At 41.1% G+C, this 25043-nt stretch overlaps 1 protein-coding gene across 5 annotated transcripts in view; it reads left to right on the plus strand.

Moving 5' to 3' along the window:
- plekhb2 (pleckstrin homology domain containing, family B (evectins) member 2) overlaps window positions 1-25043 on the plus strand; it is a 228909-nt gene that overhangs the window by 3166 nt on the left and 200700 nt on the right. For 2 of the 5 annotated variants that reach the window (XM_069896577.1, XM_069896576.1), the window contains exons 1-2: window positions 16256-16523; window positions 20704-20756. In XM_069896577.1, coding sequence (XP_069752678.1) covers window positions 20720-20756 — 37 coding nt within the window. In that variant the 5' untranslated portion in view covers window positions 16256-16523; window positions 20704-20719. Of the gene's footprint in view, window positions 1-4439; window positions 4516-16253; window positions 16524-20703; window positions 20757-25043 lie in introns of those variants that run through there. The other 3 variants (XM_069896574.1, XM_069896575.1, XM_069896573.1) reach the window with 3 other exon arrangements.

The following is a 25043-nucleotide window of genomic DNA, read 5'->3' on the forward strand; positions in this document are numbered from 1 at the left end:
CCAGCTGCATTATGACCTGGTATAGGGACACTGAGTGAAAAGCCCTGAAAAAGGTGATAGACACAACCTAGAACATCACAAGCAAAACTCACCCCACTGTCGAGTAAATCTAAGTGGAATGCTGCCGTCAGAGAGCAGCAGCAATCATCAGGTATTCACACCACCCAGCACATGCTCTATTCTCACTGCTGCCATCAGGAAAAAGGTATAGGTGCCACAAGACTTGCACGACCAGGTTCAGGATGAGTTGCAACACTATCACTGATTTTTTTTCTGTACTGCACAGTTAGTTTGTATATATTTCTTTTATTTAATACAGAATTTTGCTCTACTAATAAGTAGAAATTTTGCTTGGTCTGCAGATTTTAAAAAATCTAAGGATTGTATGTGATGTTATGTATGTACTCTGACAATAAACCAGCTTGCAGATGAAATTGAATGATTGAGCATTGTCAGAATAATGTTGTGAGTTGCATCTTTCAATGCAAGGAGTATTGCAGGAAATGAGGATGGGTTTGTGATGTGCCAGATAATGAATAGACCAAAGGCAGTGTAGTTAAACTCATGTCATGGCTTTTATTAGTAGAAACTCAGTAGTACAATAATGAATGATAATCGGTGCGTACACAGTTATAGTCAAGGGGGAGTGCCTTGGTGGTAGAGATAATCCACGTCCAATGCCAGTAGTGCAGACTAAGCATAGTGAGAGATTGACAGCATGGCATGGATTTACCACAGTTTGAATATGGATCAGCAGGTGAAATTATGGTGTAGCCATTAGTGAGATTTGGTTACAGCAGAGCCAAGACTGGCAGCTCAATGTTCCGGGATTCTGTTATATTTTAGACAGAATAGAGAAGGTAGAATGAAAAGGAGGGATAACGTGGAGACAAAAAAATGTTATGAGTGCTTTGACAGAAAAGACCACAGGGCTTTTCTACTGAGAATATATGGGTGGAATTGAGAAAGGAGAAAGGGTGTCCACGTTAATAGGATAATACTGTATTATAGACCATTCAATCAGCAGAATTGGAGGTTCAAATTTTCATCTTAGAACATGGAACATTACAGCACAGGCTGACCTACTGTATATACAGTAAATCTACTCCTCAACTATATAATCCTTCCCTACCTCTTTTGCATCCACAAACCTATCTAAGAGCCTTTTGAATGTCCCTATGTTACCAGTGTCCATCTTCTGCTAATGCATTCCAGACACCCCCTCTCTCTGTGTAAATAAAAACACCTCTGATATCTCCCCTAAATTTTCCTCCACTCATTTTAATCCAGCCATTCTCAGCTTTTTTTTTCTCAGAGTCCTTTAGGACTCTGCTCAGTTTATGGGTTCCCTTCCCTGTGAATCAGTTTAGTTGGTTTCTTCCATACTTCTCTCCTATCAACTAAATAAAAAAACATTAAAAATATTTAATGATTTCAGTCCATGGCCCTCTGCTCCCTTAAATGTGCTGTGGCCCCCAGGTGGGCTATATGCCCTCACCCCCTATTGAGAATGGCTGCTTTAAACAGTTGTCCTCTGGCTTTTGCTATTGTTGCCCAGGGGAAAAGATGTTGCGGTTCACCTATCTAATCTTGGGTTCCTCTCTTAAATCACCTCTTATCCAACAAGAAAAGCCCTTGCTTTGTCAAACCTTGCTTCACAAGAAATGTTCTCCAATCCAGGTAACTTCCAGGTAAATCTTCTCTGCACACTCTAAAGTTTTCACATCTTTCTTGTAATGAAGTGACCAGAACGGAATGCAATATTCCAAGTGTGGTCTCACAAACATCCTGTACAGTTGTAAAATGATGTTCCTGTTCCTGTACTTAATGCCCTAACCAATTAAGGAAAGCATCCCAAATCCCTCCTTTACTATCTTCTCTACCTGCATTGACACTTTCATGGAACCATGTACATGTACCCCCAAAACTCTTTGTTCTATAACATTTCTCTGGGCCCTATTATTCACTGTAAGTCCTGCCCTGGTTTAACCCACCAAAGTGCAACACTTCACACGTGTGAGTTAAATTCTATTTGCCATTCCTGGATCCACTTTTTCAGTTCATCCAGAAAGGAGATAACATTCTTCACTGTCCACTATACCGCTTATTTTTGAGCCTTCTACAAATTTACTAATTTGTCATTATCATCCAAGTCATTAATACAGATGACAATAGGCCCAGCATCAATCCATGTGGCACATCACTAGACACAGGCCTCGGATCTAAGAGTCCTCCACTCCCATATACTGTCTCCCACCATCAAGCCAATTCTGTACTGTAACTGTTTTCAATTCATTTTGCTTGTGTGCTGCTTGTCACAATGGCACATCCAGAACAGCCTTGTCAGCCTCTAAGCTTGAGCAACATTGAAAATAAAGTATATGAAATGTTTTTGTAATCAATAGCATGATTGATTACAAACTCAAATTAAATATCACCATCTAAATCTTCTGGAGAGCACAAAGCACCTAATGGTTTCTATTTTCAGACATGATTTTTTTAAATTTTCATTGTTGCAACTTGTATTACTTTTATTTATGGCACAAGAAAGTAATCATTCTAACCTCCCCCAACACACAGGATTAAGCTGTTAGTTAAGACTTTTGATGATAACTGAAGAAATGCCTAACCTGTCTTTGAAATTTCTCCAGCTGTGCTCTACTGGTTCTGTTAAAATAGCGAACAAAAAAAGATCATACGAACCATCAAACACACATAGGCAAGTGAGAGCACCAGGAATACCTTATTTCATTTATACTTGGGTGTTCAAAGGCACAAAATATTTGTAATTCATCAGACTGGCCAGCTGAAAAATGCCTAGAACATGGAACAATGCCACTTAAGTACACACACTTTGGCCTACCATGTTTGCACCGACTATGATTCCAAAATAACCAATCTAATCTGCTTGCACGTTGTCTGTGTCCTTCTATTTCCTATCTGCTTACGTGTCAGTGCCTTTTAAACATTGCATCTGCTACTGCCAATTCCCTGCACCACCTTCTAATCTCTGCAAGTTAAGAAGTGCCTCAAAACTCATTTAAACTTTCCTCCCACTCACCCAAAACTAATGTTTTCTAGTCTGTCCGTCTATGCCTTTCATAATTTTATATGGTTTCAAGTTGCCCCTCAGCCTTTGATGCTCCAGAGAAAACTCTCTTTCCAGCTAATATTTTCAAATCCTGGAAACACCCTGGTGAACCTCTTCTGCTCCCTCTCCAAATTCTCCATGTTATCCTTGACGTGCAGAAACCAGAACTTCATATTTCAAATACTGTATATATTTGTGTAATTGTTGAGTTTTGGGGATGAATTTTTAGTGTAAAATTTAGGGGAGGTTGACATTACATGCATACTATAGACTGTTGTTTGAGGTGTTGGGAGCTTGAATGGCTGGGGCCTAGGTGAGAGATTGCGGTCAGGGCTTCGGAAGCTCCACAGGCCAGCAGCTGGGGTCTAGTTGAGAATCCGTGGTTGGGGTGTTGGAACCTCAATGGGCTGGTGGCCAGGGCCTTGGCAAAAGATGGCAGTCAGGCCTGGGTGAGAAACTATGGTCGCGGCATCTGGAGCTCCAGCGGGCAGATGGACTGGACCTGGGTAAGAGGCAGTAATTGGGGTGTCAGGAGCTCAAGTGGGTGGGTGGCTAGGGCGAAAAATGAGGGGGGGGCAGTTGACTTTTACTCAGATATAGAGAAAATACCAGATTTTTGGGCCAAAAATAAGGGGTTGACTTTGACACAGTATCAACTGTTGCACGCATATATATAGTGTATGAGCAAGGATCATGGTATATGTACCATATGAGCCACAGCAGAGGTATTTCATCCCATTCTACTAACAACTTGAGAAGGACATGAAAGATCTAGAAAGGATACAGAAAAATAAAAATAAAAATATCCCAGGGGCAAGGAATGTCAGCTATGAATATCGAGGATTGTTCTTGGAACAAGGCTGAGAGGAGATATGATAGAGATGCACCAGATCATGGCCAGTTCAGTCCGGGTAAATAGGGAGAAGCTGTTCCCATTAACAGATAGTTCTTGGATGAACAGACATAGATTTAAATTCTTAAGCAAATGATACAAAAGGAATGAGAGAACAAATATTTTTCACACAAAGATTACTTACCATCTAAAACATCAATGCGAGAGTTATTGATGGAAACTGGAGTCAGTTGCTTCCTTCAAAAGGACATTGGACAGGATTGACGGAAGATAAATTGCAGCACTGGGAAAGAGTGGGCAATAGAATAGACTAGGAGTTTGTATGTTGAATGGCCTTTTTATGCCATAATATAGAAACAATTTATTTAAAATTAATGCAGAGGATTTCACATTTTTCTTTACTGCAAGAGTAATCAAGCCTGAAGCCTTTGGTCACATAGAATATCATAGTGGATGTGATGTCTAAATTGCATTTATTTGCCTTTTGTCCCCAAGGGTATATCTGAACATATTCCACTTCAGGTGATAGATGGTTCCAAGCCTGCACCATTCTCGAGACACCGACAGACTGGTAAATAGTCCTGATCACATAAAGAAATGTCCTAATGATATTATGCTCATTTATTTCTCAGTTGTACTTTTTCCCATTTTTTATAATATGAGCTGTAGATTCAACAAGATAGTGTTCTATGCCTAGTTATATCATTTGCATTTCCCACTGGAATCTATATTCAGCACCAGGTTAATGGGCAGGGCATTTGCTCTTTTTTTTTTAACCCGTGCTAGAGATCTGAGCATGTCTAGCCTGATTTTCCAGTGCACACCTTGAAATTGTAGCAGAGTTGAACCTGTCTTTTGCATAAGGTGCTAAACTCGAGGTTTCAAGAGCTCTCTGAAGTTGGTGCAAAAGATTCCACGGCACCATTTGAAGAAAGAGCAGTGATTATTCCTGCTATTTTGGCCCTAGTTTAACTCTCAACTAAAAACAGATCTGATCATGGCAGGTGTGAACGTGGGAGTTTCTTTCTTTTTTCTTTTCTTTCTTTGGCTTGGCTTCGCGGACAAAGATTTATGGAGGGGTATGTCCACGTCTGCTGCAGGCTCGTTGGTGACTGACAAGTCCAATGTGGGACAGGCAGGCACGGTTGCAAGGGAAAATTGGTTGGTTGGGGTTGGGTGTTGGGTTTTTCCTCCTTTGTCTTTTGTCAGTGAGGTGGGCTCTGCGGTCTTCTTCAAAGGAGGTTGCTGCCCACTGAGCTGTGAGGCGCCAAGATGCACGGTTGGAGGCGAGATCAGCCCACTGGCGGTGGTCAATGTGGCAGGCACCAAGAGATTTCTTTAAGCAGTCCTTGTACCTCTTCTTTGGTCCACCTCTGTCTCAGTGGCCAGTGGAGAGCTTGCCATATAACATGATCTTGGTAGAAGTCTAAAAATGAAGTTAAATAATAGACCTGATTCAAACTGATAAATGTGCATGGTTAAAACAGATTTCTTGTGAACCATGCAAGTAAGTCTATATTGCATAGAATTACATACAATTCACACTCCTGAGCTGGTGAATACCCTGGAGTTTTCTCTCTCTTTCTGTCATCACACATCTCTATTTATCTGAGTTAATTTTTTATTGCTATTTTCCCCAACTCTTTCTTTTAATAAAGTTTAACTGTTTGCAGGTTAAAAAAATTCCCTTGAATTAATTGCCTGTTGAATTTATTAGTGACTGTCATAAAACCCTGTCTCCCAGACAATAATTTTGCTCAATAATTTAATAATTAAACAAAAGAGAGCTCTATAATTTTTAGTATTTCCTGATAGAATGCAAATACAAAAAGTGGAAATTCACTGCATGGCAGGGGAGGAATACCAAGACAGAGATATGAAAAGTTTTTACTATGGTATGTTAGGTAGAACTGGATGTTAATATCCCTTATTGTACTCCTGATACTTGCTGTCTGTGGGGTAGCCAAATGATTGGTGGCAAATTCTGGATTATCAAATGGGCGCCCTCCTTCCTCAGTGTTTTGCTGATAGACCACGGACACCTCCAGAGGGTTCAGGAGTTAATCCCGGTGTCCCGGGTTCAGCAGTGAATCCTGGTGTCCCGGGTTCACCCCCTAGATGCCATTCACTCACTTGGGTGCCCCTCATCCAGAGCCATTGACTACCCTTTTCAGCAGCTCTGGAAAGATCTTTAACTGCTTGTCAGTGTATCTTTCCTTACATTCCCAACTCCTGGAGAAGCCTTGATGTGGCTACAAATCCTCTGCAGCCTACTTCCAGCCACGTTGCTGCACATCAGCTGCAAGCTCAGCATACCTCAGTTTCTTGCACTCAGGGGTCTTCCACTGCTTCCTTCCAGGGAACTGTATGCTTGATTATCTAAACGAGATGGAGTGAGCCCACCCACAGCAGAGCTTCTGGCCTAAGTCTGCCACCAACTTCTAATCAAGTTCCCCCCTTAGCTGCCCGGAATCTGATCTTGATGAGGCGATTCCAGCTTGACTTTCACCTTCCCGAACAAATGCTGTTAACAGGCAGGAGGATGAAAGGGGAGGTAGAACGTTAATACTCATCTGCCGATTTTCCAGCAATGCTGCAAGGCACTGTAGAACCTGGTTGAGATGCCATGTGCATCGCCATGATTGAAGCTGGTCTTGCAGCCCACCAAAATATGTTTTAGTGTTGCTGAAGTCGAGCAGAAGGAGCATGTTAAGACCTCTCCATACCACGGGCTGAGATTCATGGCAGACACCAAGATATTGGTGCTTTAAATGTCTTCATCTTTCACAGCTCATTCCAGGAGATCTTCCTTTTCTCCACTCCCTCCCATCTCATCCATTGCCCTTGCTTTGCCTGAGCGATGGCCTTTGTGTACCTTGCTGCCTCCTCTGTCACAAGCCTACATATCTGAGACGGAGCAGCCTTGTTCAAGGTTGGAGTACTGACTCCAAGACCAAGACCGTTTCTCCCTTTCTGCACTTGGCCCACAATGCCTCCTTTACTTGCTTAGTTGCTTCTGATGGAATCTATTTCCTCCCAGTATCCAGGATGATGGGAACTTGAGCTACAAACAGATCACTCACCTCTGTTAACATCATCTCCAATCTTACTTTAGCACACTCTTCTGAAAGACTGGAAATGGGTAGCTCTAGGACTCCTTTGTAATAGAGCTCTATGCTGCAGAGGCATTTGGGAAGACCCAACCCACTTCCTTGTGTATATGTTGATAATTTTCTCCAGCTTTTCCATGCTCAAGACTAGAACTTCATACAGGGTTAGTGGCCACACGAGGTGTGGAAAGAACCCAAACTGCATACACCAGTGCTTTAACTTGCCAGGTAGTGTGCTTCTGTCAATGCTCTCCAGGCCACTGATGGCACCCTTCCTGAGCTGATGTACCTGTTCTATATCTTTGAGGGATGTGTTAAACCACTGACCTAAGCTTTTCACTGGTTTCTCGAAGAATGTTGGAATCATCTCATCACCCATGTAGAAGGGTTGATCTACCAGCTTCCCCTTAATGATGGAGATGCTTCTGGACTTGCTCAGCTGCTTGATGTTCTCTTGCAGATTCCTTAAAAGGCATACAATACAAGCCTTGGTTGTGATCAGTGTTGTGAGATTGCCCATATCTGCTCTGATGCTCTGATAGGTGGCAGTCTCAATCCAGATCTTATGCGCTGCCCTCCAACCACCAATTGATTACTTCCATGGCCATGGTGAAGGCCATTGGGGAGTTGGTACAACCAGCCATGATTCCCACTTCCAGATGTTGCCATGCTGTGGTGTAGTCTGCTGTTGTCAAACATGTATGCACTTCCTGGAAATGGACCTTAACAAGGTTTGTGAGGGCTACTGGGACCTTGAAGAAGTCAAAAGCAGTCCAGAGGAGGTTATGAGGCACTAAGCCAAAGGTGTTGGCGAGATCCAGGAAGACCACGAATATCTGTTCCCTCCTTCTTGGTCACATGGATCTGATGCCAGATAGTGCAAGCATGTTCCAGAGAAGCCTGAGGATCCCTGCTTTCTGCATTGATGTATCAATCAGATGGTTCCTTTGCAGATATCTTGACAGCCTAAGAACCACCACGCTAAAGAAGATTTTGCCCTCTATGTTCAGGAGACTGATCTGGCAGAAGGAGAAGTAATTATTGGTTGGTTTGAGCAATATTTCAAATTACAAAATGCTGGGACAAAGCAAAACAAAAATAGCCCTTTCCAGGATTTCAAATGAGTAGAATTGAACACAAGGTTCAATTTAACAGATTTGATTCAAAGTGGGATCAAAATTTGATATGTTTTTTTTTCCTGGTAACCTCTCATTAAGCATAGGTCATTAAATATTGATCAAACATAGAATACTCAGCTTATTTTTCTTTTCTAACTCTTGAGCTTAAGGCAAATTTGGTTTCCCCAAAACCCAGATGAAATTAGGATTACTAGGATACAAAGAGCAAACCTAAAGCTTTTTCATGGCTTAATATTACAAATAGAACTGAATATTAGAAGCATAGAGAGATAATGATAATGTTGCTTGAAAAGACCAGAAGTGCCATGGTTGGCATAGTGGTTAGCACAATGCTTTTACTGTGCCAGTAATCAAGTCCAGGGTTCAAATCTTGTGTGGTCTGTAAGGAGGTTGTATGTTCTCCCCATGTCTGTGTGGGTTTTACCCAGGGGCTCCGGTTTCCTCCCACCATTCAAAACGTACCAGGGTTGTAGGTTAATAGGGTGTAAATTGGGCGGCACGGACTTGTAGAATGAAATGGCCTGTTACCGTGTTGTATGATTAAATTAAATTTTTAAAAAATCTTCAAAAGGAAAGGTATATAATATTTCCCAGTGCTAAGCAGAGCAACAATACAGATAATCCCCAACTTACAATGTTTTTAAGTTACTATGGTTTGAATCACTGCTGTACTTTGAATTTTGGCTAGGCGAGGCAATGATGTTTTTCTGTCTCCTGACAGTGCCGTTTCAGCCCCCATATTGATGTCACTGCCCTGCTCTCCCAACAGACCCGTGTCGGTCCCCGCACTGATTCCACTGACCCGCTCTCCCCACAGCCCCGTGCCTGTCCCCACACCGATCCCACTAACCTGCTCTCTCCCCACAGCCCTATGTCAGTCCCTGCACTGATCCCACTGCCTCGCTCTCGCCCAACAGCCACATGTTGACTCCCTCGCTGAACTCACTGGCCTTTTTCGACTTACAGTTGTTTTCAACTTACAATGGGAGTCCTGGAACGTTACCCCATGGTACGATGAGGACTACCTGTACTCCAACATGTTTCTAGTTAGTGGTGCTGCATTGACGGTTGTTCTAAGACCTCACAGCTGAAAACAGAAATACCTTAACAGAGCTCCTCGTGAAAATGTGTTTATGGGAAATTATTCTTTTTTTTTCCATGGATGACTATATACAAAACAAATTCTGCTCAATAGGTCAAGTAGAGATGGGTACTTATGGTCAGCATCGACAGAGTGGGCCAAACAACCTAATTCTATGCTGTATGACTTGAGGAACTGCTTGTACAGCAATGGGCACTTGGCATTCAGTGCACAAACATTTCAAAATCCCACAGCTCAACACAAAATCCATGGCTGAACGATAATGATTCAGTTGATCATTCTGGAGTTTGTACAAGATCCAAGTTTGACAGCAATGCACAAAAAAAGCACCGAAATTTGAAGCTACTGACTTCCTTAAGAAGTCCATGTTTAAAAATGCAAGAGGGGAATGTGGCCTCAGGCCAAAGTATGTTTTTTCAGATAAAGAGTGAGAGTGGAGATGAGAGGATTATGAAAAAAGACTGAAGAAAAGCAAATAATAAAGCAGGAAAGAAGGAGAAAATTGCAATAGAAACAAACAAAAATGAACAAAATTGGAAGAAAATAATGAAATAAAACAGTAATGCAAAGATTGATAAAATAAAACCTGGGGAGCATGTAGCTCCCCACTAAGCAGTGGGGATGAAGAAAGACCCAATTTTGACAGGAAGGTCCAAAACATCTGGCAAGCAGATACAGGTAGTCCTGGACTTCCAACCTACACACTAGTTACGACCACCGACACATACAACTGAAATTGATAAAAAAACACGTCTGTGCATGCGCAACATACCGCTAATACTGTATAGGGCCATATGCACAGATGCCATTCTCTAGGCACGCTAGAAACATAGCGAGCAAGAGGAAAAACATATCCCTTGCTGATAGAGCTGCTAAGAGACCGAGGAAAACCACAACTTTGGAGGTAAAAATGAAAGCCATTAACCACATGACCAAGGTCGAAAGGTCAATGATAATGCACGCAGTCTACAGTTGTGGCATTCTACCGTGTCGACGATTTTAAAGGTTGCCGAGAATACACGAGGCTGTAAGAGGATCTGTAAGTTTGAAGAGCACAATTTTAACTAAAGCAACAGCAAGGACCCATTCATGAGATGGAGAAGTTATTGATGGTGTGATTGGAAGACCTGATTCAGAAAAGCATGCCACTGAATTTAACGACGATTCAGACGAAGGCTCGTAGTCTTTTTGAGGCATTGAAGGAGTGAACGGGAGAAGATTACTTTGGGACTTTCACCGCAAGTAATGGCTGGTTTAATAGATTTAAAAGGTACAGCTTGCACAATGTGCGAGTCTCAGGTGAAGCAGCAAGTGCCAATGAAGGAACTGCCAAAATGTTCATTGAAAGTCTGGATGAAATAATCTGTGATTGCAGTTGTCAACCAGAGCACATTTTCAATTTGGACAAAACAGGACATTTTTGGAAGAGAATGCCAGAACAAACGTACATCCATAAAGAAGCTTGCTCGATGCTGGGATTTAAAGCATTTAAAGATCGAATGACCTTGTTACTGGGAGGTAATGTTGCTGGTTTTAAGCTGAAGCCTTTCCTGATTTACCTCTCTGAGAACCCACATGTATTCAAAAGCATTAACAAGCACATCGTGCCTGACCACTACAGATTCAACCCCAAATCCTGGATGACTAGGGCCTTGTTTGAAGACTGGTTCGCTACCTGTTTCATTACAAATTTTCGGCTATTTTAAAAAATAGTTTTACTTTCAAGATTCAGTTAATCTTGGATGATGCACCTACACATCCCCCTCATTTGTCAGGCTTAAACCGATATTAGCACAATATTTCTGCCAACAAAGACAACTTCTATCATTTAGTCTATGGACCAAGGGGCGATTGCAACTTTTAAAGCTCATTACCTTCGCTCAACATTTGCGCAGGCCTTAACAGCAACTGACAATGATCGAACATTGTTACGTGATTTTTGGAAAGGTTACTGCATTCTTAATTGCATCAAGAATATCGTGGCAGCCTGGGAGAACGTTACAGGAAGATGCATGAATGAAGTTTGGAAAAAATGTCTCAAATGCTACAGTCACATAAGCTTGAATGAGGAGAATGTGCTTGACGAGATTAGAGAGAACATTGTGATGTTTGCAACGGATCTTGATTTGGTAGTCAACATTGAAGATGTGGAAGAGTTATTAGATCTTGAATCAAAGATATTGATCAATGAGGACTTGATCAAATGAGAAGAAATGCAGAGGTGGAAAAGAGGAAAGAAAGAGGATGAGGAACCACAGAAAAAGTTCACTGTTAAAGGATTGTCCAGTGCGTTTTCACAAATGAATAAGGCCCTTGCCGAGTTTGAAAGCATGGACCAGAATGTTGAAAGATATGCCAAGAATGATCGCCAAATTCAGGACATTTTAAGTTCTTATCAAATTTATGATGAAAAAATAAACAAATGGTGCAAATGAATTTAGGCATGTTCTTCAAATGTGCTTCATCAACCCCCTGCCTATCAACCCATGACAATAGACAATAGGAGCTGGAGTAGGCCATTTGGCCCGTCGGGCCAGCACCGCCATTTTAGATCATGGCTGATCATTACCATCAGTACCCCTTTCCAGCCTTATCCCCATAACCCTTAACTCCGTTACCCACAAGAGTCTTATCTAACTCTCTTTTGAACATAGTCAGCGAATCCGCCTCTACCACCCTCTGTGGCAGAGCATTCCACAGATTCACACTTCTCTGGGTAAAAAAATGCTTTCTCATCTCCGTCCTAAAGGGCCTACCCTGTATTCTTAAACTATGCCCTCTAGTCCTCGTCTCCCCCATCATTGGGAACAAGTAATCAGACTTCACCTTGTCTATCCCCCTGATGATTTTGTATACCTCAATCATGTCCCCCCTCATCCTTCTAAACTCCAATGGATACAAGTCCAGTTTTTCTAGCCTTGCTGCATATGACAACCCTGCCATCCCTGGAACTAACCTTGTAAATCTGCGCTGCACACCCTCTATAGCTAGTATGTCCTTCCTCAAGTTTGGAGACCAGAACTGGACGCAATACTCCAGGTGGGGTCTCACCAGGGCCCTGAATAACTGCAGAAGGGCGTCTCTGTTCCTATACTCCAATCCCCTCTTTATGAAAGCCAACATTCCATTTGCCTTCTTCACAGCTTTCTGAACCTGCATGCTAGCCTTCAGTGACCGGTGAACAAGTACACCCAGATCCATTTGCACTTCCCCACTCCCGAGCTTGTCTCCATTTAAATAATACTCAGCTTTCCTATTACTTCCCCCAAAATGAATAACCTCACATTTGTTCACATTGAAATTCATCTTCCATTTAGCCGCCCACTCCTCCAGCCTGTCCAAGTCCCTCTGCATTTTCCTTACATCCTCCTCACACCGCCACCCAGTTTAGTGTCATCTGCAAATTTGCTCATGTTATTTATAATCCCCTCATCCAAATCATTAACATAAATTACAAACAACTGAGGACCCAACACTGATCCCTGAGGCACTCCACTCGTCACATCCTGCCATTCTGAAAAAGACCCATTTACTCCAACCCTTTGTTTCCTATCTCTTAACCAATTTCCTATCCATGTCAGCACCTTACCTCCAATACCATGCTCCCTGATCTTGCCCACTAGACTCCCGTGCGGTACCTTATCAAAGGCCTTCTGGAAGTCCAAATACACCACATCCACTGGCTCTCCCGAGTCCACCCTCTTTGTCACATCCTCAAAAAATTCCAGAAGGTTAGTCAAGCATGACTTACCCTTAAGGAATCCATGCTGACTAGCCCTTATACTATTATTACTGACTAAGTGTTCTGCTATTTCTCCTTTTATGATGGACTCCAATATCTTCCCCACCACTGATGTCAGGCTAACCGGTCTATAATTTCCCGTTTTCTCCCTCCCTCCTTTCTTAAAAAGCGGCACCACATCAGCCACTCTCCAATCCTCAGGGACCTCCCCGAAAAGACTGTGAGACGCTCCCACAGCCAAGTACTAGTGCATGTGCAGTTCAGATGAAGAGACTTTCGATTAATGTTGACCATCTTTATGAAAACTACTGTAGAGTATAGATACTGTACATATTTACTACAGTATTAAAAGTACTGAATATATGTTGAGATTCTTTATTAGTTACTTGAAGTTCATATGTTGTATATCTTTATTAAAGGTTCTGTAATGTACATATGTTGAGAATCATTGTTAAAGGTTAATTTGTTGAAGATATATTTTGAAAAATTGCCTCAGGACCTGGTTTGGACATACGTGGTGGGGTGAACCCGACTTACAACCATTTTGAGTTATGACCGATCCTCTGGTCCCAATTATGGTCGTAAGTCGAGGACTACCTGTACTTCCGTTTCTGAAGGAAAGCTGTTGTGGACCATTAAAGAGCGAGAGGGGATGATGTTCCCATATGTTTTCAGATGGCAGCTTATTTGGTAAAATCCATTATTTTGCCCTGAAGAGCTATGTTGGGTTTGTCCAGCACAATTGTCAAATCAGGAGCATGTAAGATCTTTTGAATGGTCTACACAAAATAGCCCTATGACAAGAGTATCATCAGGCATGGAAGTAGTGACTGCCATTTAGCTTTCTCATGATACAAATGCAGATACACTTCTCTTTGGGTTTCTGATGTGTCCCATTTATTTGTATTTCCCATTGTGGCCAAGCACAGCTAAGATCCAGGAAATAGTTATCAAAAGGTGTCATTATTTTCTCTCCCACGAGATATCCTGGCAATAGTAAAGGATTATGCATCACAACCCTTTCCACAAGAGCAAAATAATTTAGGTGTAAGCGACCAGGCCCTTCAAGCCTGCCCGACCCTTCATCTCCTTTCCTGTGCCAGCTATTCAATCTTTCAAATTGTGTTTATCTGCACCTTAAATAGAACTAATGATCTGGCCTTGAGAGAATCATTTCTCTCAGAAGATCCCCATTCTTGGCTGTTTGTTCAGAAATTACATTACATTCTTCCTTTCACCAACCAATATAAACCAGGTCTATCTGAAGGACGCATCATGCTGAACAACTACACACATATTTTAGCTGGATTCATCTTCAGAATCTACAATGACAACTAAAACAGGCCATTTGATCAAAAAAATTCATAAGAAGATGAACGATGGACATCAAGGATGTGACAAAAAATAGCCCTGACCTTTGAGACACCCATTATTTAATTTTCACTGCACCTTAACAAAATATTTGCTTCAGAATTCTGCAATGAAAATACTTGATGAACTCGGTTGTTAAATAGATTAATTACTGCCAATTGATTCTTCATGAGCAAAATTACATATATCATAATTGGTTGAAACATTCCAAGAGAATTAGATTGTAAATTATTATCAAACAAATGCTGGAGAAACTCCAGTCAGTGCCCCATCATGCAAAATTTAATCAGCTTCGTATAACATATATTAAATTTTGCACTGAATATTATACTTTATATTATACTTAAAGCCCTACAGCAATTAATCAAAACTTTGAGTGCAAATAGAAATGGAGATTTAATAGGCATCATCTTTCAGTAATCAGGCTGTTATCTGGAATTACTTCACGTTTTGATGCAATCATCTAATATGATGCGATCTTCTAATAACATTTAATCCAAGAGACATGATTTAAGCCTGCTTTGACTGTTCAAAGTTCTTTAAATTTAGGACTTTTCTTTACTCAAGTATTGTATGTGGACATGATTGGCAAGACAAACATTTCTTATCCATGTTAAATGCCTTTAAGAAAATGGTGGTGCTGAGCTATTTTTAATTGCTGCGTTCCATGTGTTGAAGCAATCCGCCATCATGAGGGAGCAAGTTCCAAGATTTTAAAGCAGCAGCAATGAAAAACAAAATCCACGGCAGGAGAGGGTAAATTTAGAAGGCCTTTTGATCGAGGTGGTGAGTTGAGACCAAAGATTTGGAAGCTGGTCTCATAAGATTTTTGCATTTGTACACTGCAATTATGATGGATGGTAGTGGAAAGAATTATTTTTAATGATTATTACCAATCAAGCAGATTGCTCAGTTTAAAATGATATTTAGATTCTTGAGTTATTATGGAGTTACACTTAACCAGGAATGTCAAACGCATTTCAGAAAACTCCCGAGGAGAAGGGTTTTTGGCATTCGGAGGCCAGCACTGGCTACTAATCTCCTCCTTTAAACCTACTGCTAACATGGAAGGTGAAGATAAGTTAAGCAATAATGGCCCCAAGATGGTGGACAATTCAGTAAATGACAGAAAAGTGTTAAAAGTCTTGCCTTAGCAGTAACAAGAAAATATATAGCAGTGACATGGAAATCAGATACCCATTTGAGTTTGGAACATTGGAATGCGGCGATGCATCGTTATGATCCTTTGGAGAAGATTACTTATAATTTGAGAAATAAGTATGATGTATTTTTGAAAATTTGGCACCTGCACTTAAGAATTGAGGGAATTAATTTATAGACCTCTTCCTTAAACTTCGAACATCATTAACCTACTTGAAAGTATTAAGATTTAAAACAATTGTTCCGTGCGGTGAGGGAGAACTTCTGACAACCATGTTTCTTTTCAAGTTTCTTACTGTTTAATTTTTTTTTTGTTCATATTTCTTTTCTCTCTCTCTTCCTCTATTGGTGTTAATTTAGTGGGGTGGGGATTTGGAGTTTATATCATCATGTAATAGCCAATATTAATAATTGTCATATTTTTGAACTTGGATATTATTACATATAGTATTTGGCCAACTGGACATCAATCCTGTTTATTTTTCCCCAAATGCTGCTTGCCCTGTTTCCAGCATGTTCTGATTCTGTGGTTATTCTCTTCTCCCTTCGAGGTTTGTTCAGGCAGCCGCTGGAAAATGATCGGCGGTCGCCCATTCCACGTTCTCGCCCCTCCCCGTATAAATAAATGTTCCCTCCCTCCCATCCCGAGATGATTGTCCATCACGTGCTCTCACTTTGTTTGTGCACGCTGCTAAAATCTTTCCGGAATGGTTTTGTCAGGAACTGAACTGGGTGGCTTATTTTGAGCGGAGAAGGACAACCCGCTGTTGCAAGGCAGGGAGGGACTCCGCCCGGTCTCCGAGGGCGCGGCGTCACTGGCTTGAAACTCAGCCCAAGTCCCGGACGGGCGGCGATGCGAAGGGGGAGAGAGGGAGTGGGCAGGCGACCGTGACTTGTGCGTGGAGTGAATCGCAGGCAGCCGAAGGCGAACGGCGCTTGGGGCTACACCCACCGGTAAGCCAGGCGGAGGGGAGAGGGAGCTGCCGACTGGCATCAAGGCTGAACGCGGCTCAGGTCCGATCCTTCACTGGGCGATGTCCCTGGCGCTGATATTAATAGGGTGGGAGGGACACATGGGCGCCTGCAACTGATGACATTGCGACCACCCAGTCCCTACGGCTGAAAACCCGACATTTTCCTGCCTGGGCAGGGCTCCCATGGCTCATGGTTTAAATATAATACTTTCACAGCTCAGTGGGAACGCGAGGAGTTTTTAAAGTCTCCTTTGACGCTCAGTTTGTGCGTGGTCGGACCCCCGCCCCCCATTCTCATTTCCGGGTTGGTGTCATTCCGTCCTCCCCCAAACATCCATTGAATTAATTGTTGTCCAAGAATGAAATGCATTAGGCGAGGACCGCAGATTACTCAGTGATGTGCATCTTAATCCCCTGGATAACATTTGCTCCTGTAGCTTTGGCTGGTTTCCCCATGACTGTGTTTTTAGGGGACGGGGTGAGAATGGGACGGTTCCTTGTCCAAATTCTGGACAACGATCCCAGAAACCGAACTTTGTTGGTTCTTGTTTGTACTGTATTGGAAACAATATATTGTGTTCATTTTAGCCATTTTCAAATCTTGTTAAGGTAGTGGAAAGGGGGGGGGGGGGGGTAAGCATTGAGGGTGAACGTTTTTTTAAAACCAAAAATAGATTTTGTTCATGATAAAATTTTACAGAAAGTAAACTTCATTTTTTAATATTTCATATTCCATACATGCAGTAACCTACAATTGTTATAATACTACCAGATATTAAAACAAACAAATTGATTATATACATGGTTTTTCACCCCCCCCAAAAAAAGACAATATACAAACTAAAAAAAGTAGTTTTTTTTTAAAAGAAATTATAGGGATAAAAAGAAAAGCAAGGAAAAGGTCTTTGGATTGCAGAGAGAGATGTGCAGTATAAATCATCAGTTCTAACATAAACATACAAAGGAGCATTCTGCAGGGCTAGAGGGATACAAAGGATATCACAACAAATTGAATCCCATTATTTCAGTGTACTGGCGAAAACTGTTCAAAGTCTCTTCCCACCCTTAGTTGTATATCCATACATTTCTATCGCTGTACTGTGTAACAGTCATTTATATTTACACCATTACCACCACTATGGGGTCTTGTCATTACTCTCCCTCTGTTGTTTGAGGGGTTTCCCTTCAATGCCTGGTAATGGAAGGACTCTAGACCAGCTATTCTCAAAGGGGGCATTTCTCTTTCTCTCTCTCTCTCTCTCTCTCTCTCTTCCCCCCCCCCCCCCCCTCCACACCCCTCATCACCCCGTGGGCCACAGCACATTTAAGTAAAAGCCTTGTTTTCTTTTCATTTTGAGTAACATAAATTTTTTTTAATGTCAGTAGAAGAGAAGTATGGAAGAAACCAAAACTTGACTGCTTCACAGGGAAGAGCAGAGTCCTAAGGGGGCCATACAGCCAAAAAAAAAACCTGCTGCAGATTGGGGTGCTTCCCTAGTGCACCCTCGTATTGGTTGTGCCAAACCTCCATGTGTACTTCTGCAGCCTAGAATGTACCAGGCAGCAGCATTTCAACATCAATATCTCTGTTTTGAAAGACTAACCAAAGTATGTCTTTCACCGAGTTGATGATCTTCCAGCAGTTTTGTACATCTGACTCTGTGAGTGTTCTTGGGAGCAGCCTGTAAATCAGAAAGTCCTCTGTCACACTGCTTCAGGGTATGGACTGTGACAATGACCCTTGCATCCTTCTCCACACACTCTTGGAGAATCTACATTCTGCAAAAAAAAAAAGGTGGGCAAATGTTTCCACTCCACCTCGGATATCTTGGACACAACGTTGTGAGTTATGTTCTGGTTGAACAGGAGGCATCTGGCTGGGAGGCTCCTCTCATCACCAGCCAGGCCAAATTCTGGTGCTCGTTCAAGAGCACTGGTGATGAGGCATTCTGCCAGATGACCTGAATTGTCTGCTCTGAGAACCTGGCCACCATGTCATCAGTTCTCGTCTCAGTGTCTGCAGAACGTTCCATGCTGACCACTGTCTGATGGTCTTGTGGTTAAAGGTGTCTGCCTGGGAAAAACTTTTCCACGAAGTATAGTTGTGGCATACTACTGCTGACTGAGACGCTGCATGTCAAAGGGACTAGGCCCATCCTGGGATAGGTAGGATCTCAGCACATAGAGGCACTTAGTGCCCTCATACTTTAGTTCCATACACAGCGTGATGCAGTTACACACTAAGGTATTCATAGGATGAGGGTTATGTGGATATGCCCTTGCCCCTATTGTCTGGTGACTTGTACATGGCACCGCTTTGGACCCTTTCCATCCCAAATGAACCCGAGGACTCCTCTGTTTACCCTCAGGACAGGGGTGCGGGTAATGGACCACACCTGTGCATGTTTAGTAGTTCTGAGAGTATCTCACACCTGATGACTAGGTTCTTCTCTGTTGGTGAGAGGGAATGCTGCTCCCGCCAACCCTGTTTCTGGTGGATCTTTATGATCCACTCTGACCATTTCTTCTTGTGTGTCTTGGCCTCTCCAAACCAAATTCCAAACACCTTCATGGAGTGCGAGTTGATTGTGAAGGGGATGGTGGACCAGTCAGACCAGTTACCAAAGAGCATAGCCTCGCTCTTCAGGTTTACCCTGGTGCTTGATGTAGACTCAAAATGCTCGCAGATGCTGACTGATTGTGTGTCTGAAGATGGCAATGATATGTAAGTACAGGGAGGCCTTGGCCTGAGTGCAGTATCACTCCATCTTTCCTGATGAATTCAGCAAAGAGCTCTATGGAGCGTTTAAATAAAACCTGAGAGATCGGGCAACCCTGCCTGAATCTAGACCAGTGGTTTTCAAAATTTTTCCTTCCACTCACATCACTTTAAGTAATCCCTATGCCACAGGTGCTCTAAGGGATTATTTAAGGTGATATGCGAGTGGAAATAAAAACTTGGCAAACGACTATTTTTTTATCGTACCTAATTGACTTGTTATATGCACTGTTTCATAACTCCAAAGGAAATGAGCCAATGACCATTCTTCTCAAGCAAAATACAGGTATTTCAGTAGCAATTACATCTAGAATAGTGGTTCTCAACCTTTTTCCCCCACTCACATGCCACCTTAAAGTAATCCCTTGCTAATTGCAGCACCTATGGCATAGGGATTACTTAAAGTTGTAGGTGGAAAGAAAAAGTTTGAAAACAACTGCACTATTTGATGAGGAAGGCATCTGTTTCTCACCCACTGAGTTTAATCCAATTTCATATTCCCTCCCAGAGCCCATTTTGGAGAGCACACCCATCATGTCTGTGTGCGAATTTGATCAAAAGCCTTCTCGTCTAAACCGATGAGGCAGATGTCCACCACCCTGTCTTGCATGTCAGCAATTATGTCTTTGAACAGCGTGAGGTTCTGATTTTTTTCCTGACCAGTTTTATCTTCTACATTCTCTGGGGTCAGCAACTTCATGTTCAGGTTCCTGTGGAGAAACAAGATCATAACTTTGCTTATATATTTGCCGTTTGCTACCAGTGTTGGCATTCATGCATACAAATTAATAGCATAGGCACTCAGATGTAACTCAGATTAGCGTGATCTTATTGCACTTCAACATGTTCTCTTCTACCTGTGGACATTCCATAGCTATTATGGTAGTTCAGAACTTGTAAGTTTGTGTAGTATAATTCTATAAAATCTGTTTATTTCAGGGGAGAGTGATTGAGACAACATCCAACTTGATGTATGATTTCCATCTATCAGATCTAGCCAATGTATAATTTTAACCTCTTAAATTTACAGTGGTAATAATACTGTTCCTCATGACTTGGCAAGAGTTGCAAAGTGACTTTGTCCAGAAAATGAGAATTGTATGCTAACATTGTGTAATGTTTTGGTCAATAAATGTCTTGTAAGTTGAGACACACCTTTCTTTGCCATATGCTTTCTATTTACATGTATATCTATGGTCTCTTGTTTGTTCAGATTTGTAATACTTGGAACTTTTTATGCTACCTTTTCAATTCAGTTTGAACCTACAAATTGTTAATTGAAAGAAAGGATAAGGTCTCCCGAAATTCATATGCTTGTACCGCAGAATTTAATTTGTGGGTCTGATTTTTAGCTTGTCATGATCCATTTCTCTTTCCACAGATCATTTCTCTCAAACATGGCCTACATTAAAAGTGGATGGCTGCTTCGGCAGAGTAAGTTGTGCTTCTTGACTTGTTTGTCGATCTTTAAGTGAAGGATGTGATCTATGCTGAGCATTAGTAAAGGGAGAATTTGCTTCATGGAAGAAATGTGAACAATTTTTAGTTTATTAAAATTAAAATATTTAAAAAATAAAGAACTTGTATAAAAAAGTACAATTCAATAAAATAATATAAACAGTTACACAGAATAAATAAGACATTCTGTATGACATTAACATAAATTGTAAATAATATTCTTAATTATTTTCTGTTTAAAATATTTTAAATCTTATTTAAATCATTACCAATTGAACATCTCAATTATACATTGTTCCAATTATTTTAAGAAATTTTCTCAGAATATGAACTAAATTCAACACTCCAAAGCACATTCTTAATAATGTGTCAAAACATAATAGCAAAAAAAAACCCTAACTAGGAGAAAAAAGGAAACAGAGGAAGCAATTTATAATTTCGTTATAAGAAAATTTAAACATTTTCCTTACTTTAAAAAAGAGAATTTTCAATTCTCTACCCTTCTCCTTCTATATCAATATTTACAATTCTCAATTAAACAAAACAATTATATTATCAAAGAAAAAAACCCTATAAATCAAAACCCCTTTCACTAAACAAGGTTATCTTTTTAAAAAAAAGATACATGGGAATTCAATTACATCAGCTAGAAACCGGACAGCACATCATTGGAGCATCCAAACATCGTAATTCTTTAGGATATTATAACCCGTAAATTGGCCCACATCTTATGGAAGTTCGTCTTTACATCTTTAATAGCATATCTGACTTTTCACAAATTTAGGCAGAACATGATATTGTACGTGTGTAGGTGGAGTATTGTCTTTCCATTTAATCAAAATTTCCCGTCTAGATCAGAGAAGTGAAACATAAAATTGACTTTTGAGTTGAAGTCAGTAAAACATTATCTTGACAAATTCCAAATAAAGCAATTAAGGGGCAAGATTCTATTTTGCTGTTTAAAAGTCACCAATAAAGTTTGAAAGATAGTTTTTCCAATTTTCTTCTGAACTAGGGCAAGCCCAGATATGTGAATCAATGAAGCCTCAAATATTCTGCATTTGTCACATAAAGGATTTGTATCACAATGATGGTTTAGATGGTTTAGATATAATTTCTCTATGGACCATCTTGCATTGCAACAACTAATGCCATGCACAAAAGGAGTTAGTGGTAATCAGATTAGAAATAGAATCCCAATCCTCATCCAAAAGTGATATATTTAAATCGTGTTCTCAGTCATTCTTGCTCTTAACTAGTGAGGCGATACTTTATAAATAATATTGTTATAAATAATATTGAGCCTCTATGAGAGCTGTAAGTCAAAAAGTAAATCGAGAATATTTGTCTCGGGAATACGCAGAAAATCAGGGATCTTTGATTAAACAAAATGTCTAACTTGTAAATATCTAAAAATGAGTGGTAATTTAAATTTTACTACCATTTGCTTAAAGGAAGCAGAATTGTCTTGAATGAAAAAAATCCTTAAAACATTTAATACCTCATCTATACCAATCCTCAATGAAGAAGTTTGAAAAAGATGATTAGAGAAAAATTCTGAAATCCAAAAATCTTTCTAAATTGTGCCCATATTCTCAAACTCTGTCTCATTATTGGATTTTTAGTCAGTTTATAAAAAGAAAAGGGTAAAAAAGACCCTAAAATTGCCAATATAGATGTATTTTTAGTAAAATTCAATTCCATTTTTACTGATTAATTTATCAAAATGTAACAAAAGAAGCAGATTACATATATTGACTGCCAATAATAAAATCTAAAATTCGGAAGTGCCAATCCACCGTTCCTTTTAGATTGAAGATGAGCTTTATTTAAGTGTAGATGTTTTCCAAGCCAAATGTAAAAAGAGATAAGCGAATCTAGTAAATCAAAAAAGGATTTAGGAATAAAAATGAGTAAAGATTGGAAAAGATAGGCCAAATCAAAATGAGAAATTAAAATATATTGATCTGAAACAATTCAATAGCTCTATAATTTCTAAGATACCTTTGTCTCAATCACACATTGATTGTTTAGTGTGTGTGTTTGCTGTTTTGAATTCAGATTGCCTGGGTAGAAAACCCCGATATTCCCAGATATCTTTCATCCAAGTTCTGATATAGCCAGACTCTGCATAACTGGGTGCCACCAATAAGTGACAAGAATGCTGATCCATTGTGCCCCACTCTCACCCACTCCCAACTTCTCCTCCCTATAGTAAATGTTTTCTGCATTCCATTGAGGTGCCATTTCTTTTTGGTTAATTGGAGCATATTGGGAAATCAACTTGTTTCTATTTAACTTTCAGTCTCCTTGGGAAATAATGCAAAATTCTTGTTTTTTTTAATTATCTGAGGCAGTTGTGGGATGCTAAAGACAACTTTAAGGCAATTATCTTAAACCCAGGAGCTCTCAACCCACAAATGCAGAGGTCGACTAATGAACCATTGGACAGCAGTTATTCAGCAAAGTGACTTTGAATTTTACTTGATGTGCATGTTCTTTGGGATAAACTTGGAGAATAGGTGTGAGGCACAAGCAACTTTTGGGGGAAGTGTCAGCATCTGAAGACTTGAAGTGATGGTTGTCATTTCTGGTTGAGAATTTGCATCCAGACTGAGTGTGAATGGAAGATGGGCAGTGTAAAAAGGTGAGAAGGAGTGAGAAAGGGCTTATAGGTGTTGGGTGGAGAGAGGTGAGGTCAGCATTGATGTTCAGATAGAGCTGGAATTTTGAGATGAGTGAATAGAGAAAAAGCATTAACAATTGAGACCAGGTGGTGGAAATGAGGGACTGAAGGTGATGTGGAACAAAAAAAAGGAGGTTTCATGGCCAGGTGGAACCAGAATGGTGATAGAATACAGAAGGGAGACAAAGAAAGATGACACTCTGATAAGTGTGTAGGTGTTGGACAGACGGAACCGGGTGGGAGAGAGTTACATTCCTTGGAAAGGGGATGGGAAGGTAAAAGATGAACGAAGGGAAAGAGAACCTAGGTGGTGTTGGGAGTGGTGTGAAATATGAAAGTGTTTGTAGTGAAAACATAGAGAAATGCTGGAGGTACTCTTATCAGCATCTATAAAAAGCAAAGGTCTATTGTCGACAGTTTGGGCCTTAGCCCTTTAAGGAATAAGCATAATGAGCCAGAAGCAGAATATCTCAGGGCGTCTCTGAATTCAGACAGTGCTCCCTGGGGGAGGAATCCAGGCCAACAAAAGGTGTTAATTGGATATCATAAGGGACTGAGGTAAGAATTTATCATGTTAGTGTGAAAGGAGTCAGGGATGGGAGAGACGGTGCTGGATGAAGGCGACAGTGGTGGTGGGGGGGGGGGGGGGGAGAGAAGAAGAGGCAGGGGGGAGGGTGTTGTATAACAAAAGCCGGAGATGGTCACTCTTAATGCCTTCCGGTTGGAGAGTGCCCTGTCAGAAGATAAGGTGTTGTTCCTCCAATTTGCAGGTGGTCTCAATCTGGGAGTGCAGGAGTCCATGGACAGAGATGTCAGCAAGGGAATGGAATGGGGAATTCAAATGGATGGCCACTGAGAGATCCATGCTATTGTGGCGGGCAGAACTGAGGTGCTCAAAAAAGTGATCTCCCAGTCTCTTTGATGTAGAGGAGACCACAATGGGAGTACTGGATACAGTTCACAGCACCTAACAGCCTCAATATGCCTGAGATTGTTTGATCTCAGAAGCTAAGCAGGCTCAGGACTGGAGGAGAGACCACCTAGCAATACCAAGTGCTGTAAGTTTCTGTGAGGGGCGCTGGACAAAGTGGTGACACTCTGTCTGCCTTATGGTAGACAAAAGCTAAAGAATTTCATGTATTTTTCATTCTAAATGTAGTATTTTGTGACAATAATTGAACCTTGACCTTTTAGATGACCCCTGCAGATTCGCAAGTGAAACATTGCTTCACTTGGAAGGACTGTTTGGGGCTCCTGAATGGTGGAAAGGGAGGAGGTATGGGTGCAAGTGGAGTATCTCATCTGGCCACAGGGGTAGGACCCAAGGAGACGATTGGTGGGGAGGGAGAAGTGGACAAAGGAGTCACGAAAGGGGTGGACCTTGCAGAAGGCGGATAGAGGAAGAGAGGGGAATATGTGTCTAGTGTTTCCATCATGTAGTAGGTTGCAGAAATGGCAGAGAAGGATTTGTTAGATATGGAGGCTGGTGAGGACAAGAGGAATCCTGTCCTTGTTGCGTGTGAGGGCGGAGGGGGCCAGGGCAGAGGTGCCAGTAATGGAGCACATGTGGATGAGAT

This window comes from Narcine bancroftii, chromosome 9, assembly GCF_036971445.1.
Source record: "Narcine bancroftii isolate sNarBan1 chromosome 9, sNarBan1.hap1, whole genome shotgun sequence".
Taxonomy (NCBI): Eukaryota; Metazoa; Chordata; class Chondrichthyes; order Torpediniformes; family Narcinidae; genus Narcine; species Narcine bancroftii.